Genomic DNA, 4,571 nt, shown 5'->3' with positions numbered 1-4,571 from the left:
GAACGAGGACTGCAGCCGGGCGCAGCCCTGCGACCACACCAAGGGGCTGGAGTGCAACTTCGGCGCCAGCCCCGCCGCGCTGAAGGGCATCTGCAGAGGTAAGCGGCTGGCCCCCCGCCTCCCCCGGGAGAACGAACCCCGGTCCCCGTAGCGCCGGAGTTTAGTAACTTCGAGTCCATGTATGGTTATGCTTTGTTGTTGGTAGCTTGGCAGAAAGGCACATGACTTCAGCAGTCTGGAATGCGATTCAGTATGTCTGGGCTGCGCTCAACGCGCAGAAGGAAAAGTGATTCCTGACTAACTTATTGTTCTGGCCCCGCATCCCCGGGGGGTTGTAGGGAGCTCCGCCGTAAATCGAATTTAACAGCCCAGCAAATACCTGTGCCGAAACCGGCGATTCCCACCGCTGACTCCCTCCTTTCCCCTCTCTGTCGATCTCTGCAGCGCAGTCCGAGGGGAGACCGTGTGAATACAACTCCAAGATCTACCAGAACGGCGAAAGCTTCCAGCCGAACTGTAAACACCAGTGTACATGCATAGATGGAGCTGTGGGCTGCATCCCGCTCTGCCCCCAGGAGCTCTCTCTTCCTAACCTGGGCTGCCCCAGCCCCAGGCTGGTCAAAGTCCCCGGGCAGTGCTGCGAAGAGTGGGTCTGCGATGAAAGCAAGGATGTGCTGGATGAGCTGGAAGGCTTCTTCAGCAAAGAGTTTGGGCTGGACGATTCCGAAGGCGAACTAACCAGGAACAATGAGCTAATTGCCATTGTGAAAGGAGGCCTGAAAATGCTACCTGGTGAGTATGGGCTGGTCTGTGCGACGGTGATGGGGAGGAGGCGGGGGGATGGCTGTATGAACTCCTTAGACCCCCGATGGAAAGAAAGAAACCCAGCGGAGAAGGATGCATTTGGGCTAAGCCCTCCTTTTCTGTTCCAGTCTTTGGATCCGAGCCACAAAGCCGAGCTTTTGAGAATCCCAAATGCATCGTGCAAACAACCTCCTGGTCCCAGTGCTCAAAGACGTGTGGAACCGGCATCTCTACGAGGGTTACCAACGACAATCCCGACTGCAAGCTCATCAAAGAGACCAGGATATGCGAAGTGAGGCCATGTGGCGAGCCTAGCTACGCCTCCCTAAAGGTAAACACAGGCTCTTCCGGTGCTTCTCTTCTTTCCAAACTGCTTCGGGTAGAGGGTGAAGGCTGGAGGAGAAGCTCCCGCTAACGGTCTTACTGCCTCTCCTTTACAGAAGGGAAAAAAATGTACCAAGACTAGGAAGTCCCCGTCCCCAGTGAAGTTCACTTATGCCGGATGTTCTAGCGTGAAGAAGTACCGCCCCAAGTACTGTGGCTCCTGCGTGGATGGCAGGTGCTGCACGCCTCAGCAGACCAGGACTGTCAAGATCAGGTTCCGCTGCGACGACGGAGAAACCTTCACCAAGAGCGTCATGATGATCCAGTCCTGCCGATGCAGCTACAACTGCCCGCACGCGAACGAAGCTTATCCCTACTACAGACTAGTCAATGACATCCACAAATTCAGGGACTAAGCTGTGTTGGGGGTGGGATGCTAAAGAGAATTTTGAAGTAACCAGCGATGGAGAAAGGACCTTTGATGGAAATGGTGCCCTGCCCGTTTGAGGGCAACGTTGAGATGTCACAAGAGTGCACTGTGCGACTGGACACTAATGCAACAGAGATTTAAGCATACTTAAAGCTTCATAGTACTGGAGCAACTTTACTGCTTCTTTTTGGAGCACCTTATCTAATTATATACTGTTTTCTGTTTGTAAGTGATCAGATAAATGTTTTGTTCTGGTTATGAAAACCTTCCCCCCCCCCCCATCCTGTTCAGTTTAACACGATGCTTCTCTCCCCTCCCTCCATCTTCTCCAACCCTTTCCCAACCAAGTTGGAAGTTACATTCCTTCCTGAGGTGGGCACTTGTGGGGTGTTCACAGTGGCAGCTATTATGTACCAACTGTAGTTTAATGGCAAACAGAAATCAGTTGTTTTAAAGCTAAGTATTTTATTTATCAAACTGTAGCTCGTTTTGTTTTTCTTTGAGGTTTGTTTTTGTTTTTTTTTTTTTTTTACACCCCTTCCAGCCCCTGTAATACTGGAATAAGTTGTAAATGATTTTAATTTTATATTCAATGAATTAAAAGAATTTATTTATGGAATTAATCATTTAATAAAGAAATATTTACCTAACTCCTCGCAGTAGAGCATTGTGATAGGCAATGGACTTAAATACAGCAAATGTGAGAGCTTTCTGTGAAAACTTTGAATTCTGAAAAGCTTAGGTGCTCCAGAAATTAAAAGGAGCTCTGCTGCAGCAATGGCTGAGAAAGCTGAGTCTAATTCTTGGGGCAAATGCCATGCTGAAGGGGTGCCTGCAGCCCCCTGCTCGAGAAAGTAGATACAGAAAAAGCTGCTCGGCCTTGAAAGCAAATGTTGGATCCAGAGTCTGAAATGTTAATTAGACTGTCAGATTATTCAAACCGTCCTGGAATTTGCAACATAAGGTACTTCATTAGAATGCAGCACATGCATGGCGATGCTCAGCATCGGGGTGGAAGCGGGGTGTCAGGTCTCACTTTTTTTTTTTTTTTTTTTTTGTGGCTGCTTTTTTTGCTAATTAATACATTACTGTGGCAGAAGAATGCTTCCTACAGTCTGCAGGAGGTAGTCTGCTTTCACTAAATTCAAATCAAATGAGCTTGAAGCAATGACTTTTGTTAATCCTAATAACCCAGTGATGAAAAGTAAACATACTGTTAGCAGGGGAAGAATGTGAGGAATTTCAAGTACTTCTCCAATAGAGTAAAAGGCAAAGCAGCCACTCTCCTCCCTTCCTTACCTTCCCCTTCCCACTTTTTAAATACGTAATTACACTTTATACTGTGGGACACGGATGACATTTGGCTAACCGAGGGAGACGTGAGGTAGCTTGCTGGCAGGCAGTAACAAAATGACATTTAAAAAAAAAAAAATGAACTCGAGGAGGACCTGAGAAAGCAGCACCACGCGTTTGTACTACGCCTGTTAGCATAAAGCTGCGCTACAGCGAAGACTGAAAAAAAACCTGCAAGAGGTTGGGTTTGGTTTTTTTCCTCTTCCTTGTCACTGGTTATTCCTCTGGCAAAATACCCTCCCAGAGTCTTTAGCAAGCAGGCTGCTTCTCACAAAAAAACAGAGACTGATTTTTGAGGTTTTAGAATTGTGACAGCCAGTGTCATACAGTCAGTAGTCATCCAGTCGCATAGTTAAGAGTCAACTTTTTATTGGATTAGACATAAATATTTCAATAAAATAAATGGCCAAATATCTCAGAAGCTCATCTCTGGCAGCTAATGCTTTGCCTGAGAAATTACAGCCGTCGCTCTTCTGCTCAGTCAAGTTCTCTCCCCGAAGGCATTCAAAACTTGAGCTGTTTTGGAATTCACCACCTGGCCACCAGTCTCAGCTGTATCTAAACTTGCCTGCGCAGTGTTTGTTGACAGCAAACGCGTAAAACGCAGCGAAGCGCTTTTGTTTGGCTTCCACTTGCACCCAGCACCGCGCACGTCACCACCTCCGCCGCTCACTGAGGAATCACCAGGTTTGCACGGCGAGAGGACGCGGACGTGCTGCTCAGGCCGCAGGCGCGTTCCCCGCCGTCGCTTACGTCGCTTGAATGATGCCCACCTTCACACCGACGTACGGAACGGTCCCCCCAAAGATTGCACGCGCGCACGGCCATACCCCACGCGCAGGATGTACGTCTGCAAGACGCGGCCCCTACAATTCCTGCCTCAAGCATGGATCGAGCCTGGCCCAGGGTTTTACAACCAGCACTTTGAGCTCTCCACGTTTCGTCAAGCAGAGGGGTGGTCCTGTAATCTGCTCACTAGAAAAACGTACTGTTGGGAGAGGAAGGGCTGCGCGGAGCAGATCGTGCCAAGCGTGAGAATAAAATACACTAAATGAAACTATCCCTGCTGTAAAAGAGTGGGAAGGAACCCCGCTAAAATGAACTGCGCGTCTTCCAGAGCCGCGATCTCGCACCACCGGATCATCGCCCACGCAGTCCTCTCTTCACTTTTTCCATTTCACAATTACATGGCAAAGCTACTAAACCGCGCAATTCGCGACACTGTAAAAGGAATCGGCTTCCTATTTTGTACATCATCTTCGCGCTTGCTTTGAAATCTTTATACCCTCTCTTGTTCCAGCAGAAAAAAACCCTAAATCCTAGGCATGAAAATATAAATGATAAAACCAGGGGTTCCTCTAAGTGTAACCAGCAGGGCTTACAGGTGAGGATAATGAGCACAACCGTAATTTTGTTTCTTGGTCAAAAACTACAATATCAATATTCTTCTCCAAGATGAATACTAAAAGTTAAGGAGTTAGGAACATAACAAATAACGCACCTGATCAGGAGCAGTACGTTTTCAGTGCATTTCAATGCCATCAAGTAGTTCCAGCCCTGAAAATGAAGCCCCCTGTGCCGCGCCGAGCTCCTCTAAGTTGGGTGGGCACCAGGAGAGCCCGGCCTCAGCGCTGTCCCCTCCGCAGCAGCCCTGCTTCGG

At 48.5% G+C, this 4,571-nt stretch overlaps 1 protein-coding gene across 1 annotated transcript in view; it reads left to right on the top strand.

Moving 5' to 3' along the window:
* The window catches only part of CCN1 (cellular communication network factor 1), an 81,861-nt gene extending 80,061 nt beyond the window's left edge, over nt 1–1,800 (top strand). Inside the window, exons 5-8 of the mRNA XM_009635081.2 lie at nt 8–98; nt 445–792; nt 933–1,135; nt 1,245–1,800. Coding sequence (XP_009633376.2) covers nt 8–98; nt 445–792; nt 933–1,135; nt 1,245–1,544 — 942 coding nt within the window. The 3' untranslated portion in view covers nt 1,545–1,800. The remainder of the gene's footprint in view (nt 1–7; nt 99–444; nt 793–932; nt 1,136–1,244) is intronic.
* The last annotated feature ends 2,771 nt before the right edge of the window (nt 1,801–4,571 follow it).

Source organism: Egretta garzetta, unplaced genomic scaffold (assembly GCF_000687185.1).
Source record: "Egretta garzetta isolate BGI_Z169 unplaced genomic scaffold, ASM68718v1 scaffold43, whole genome shotgun sequence".
In the NCBI taxonomy this organism is placed as follows: Eukaryota; Metazoa; Chordata; class Aves; order Pelecaniformes; family Ardeidae; genus Egretta; species Egretta garzetta.
Note: the sequence above shows the minus strand (reverse complement) of the source record. Positions and strands in the feature narration are given on the sequence as shown.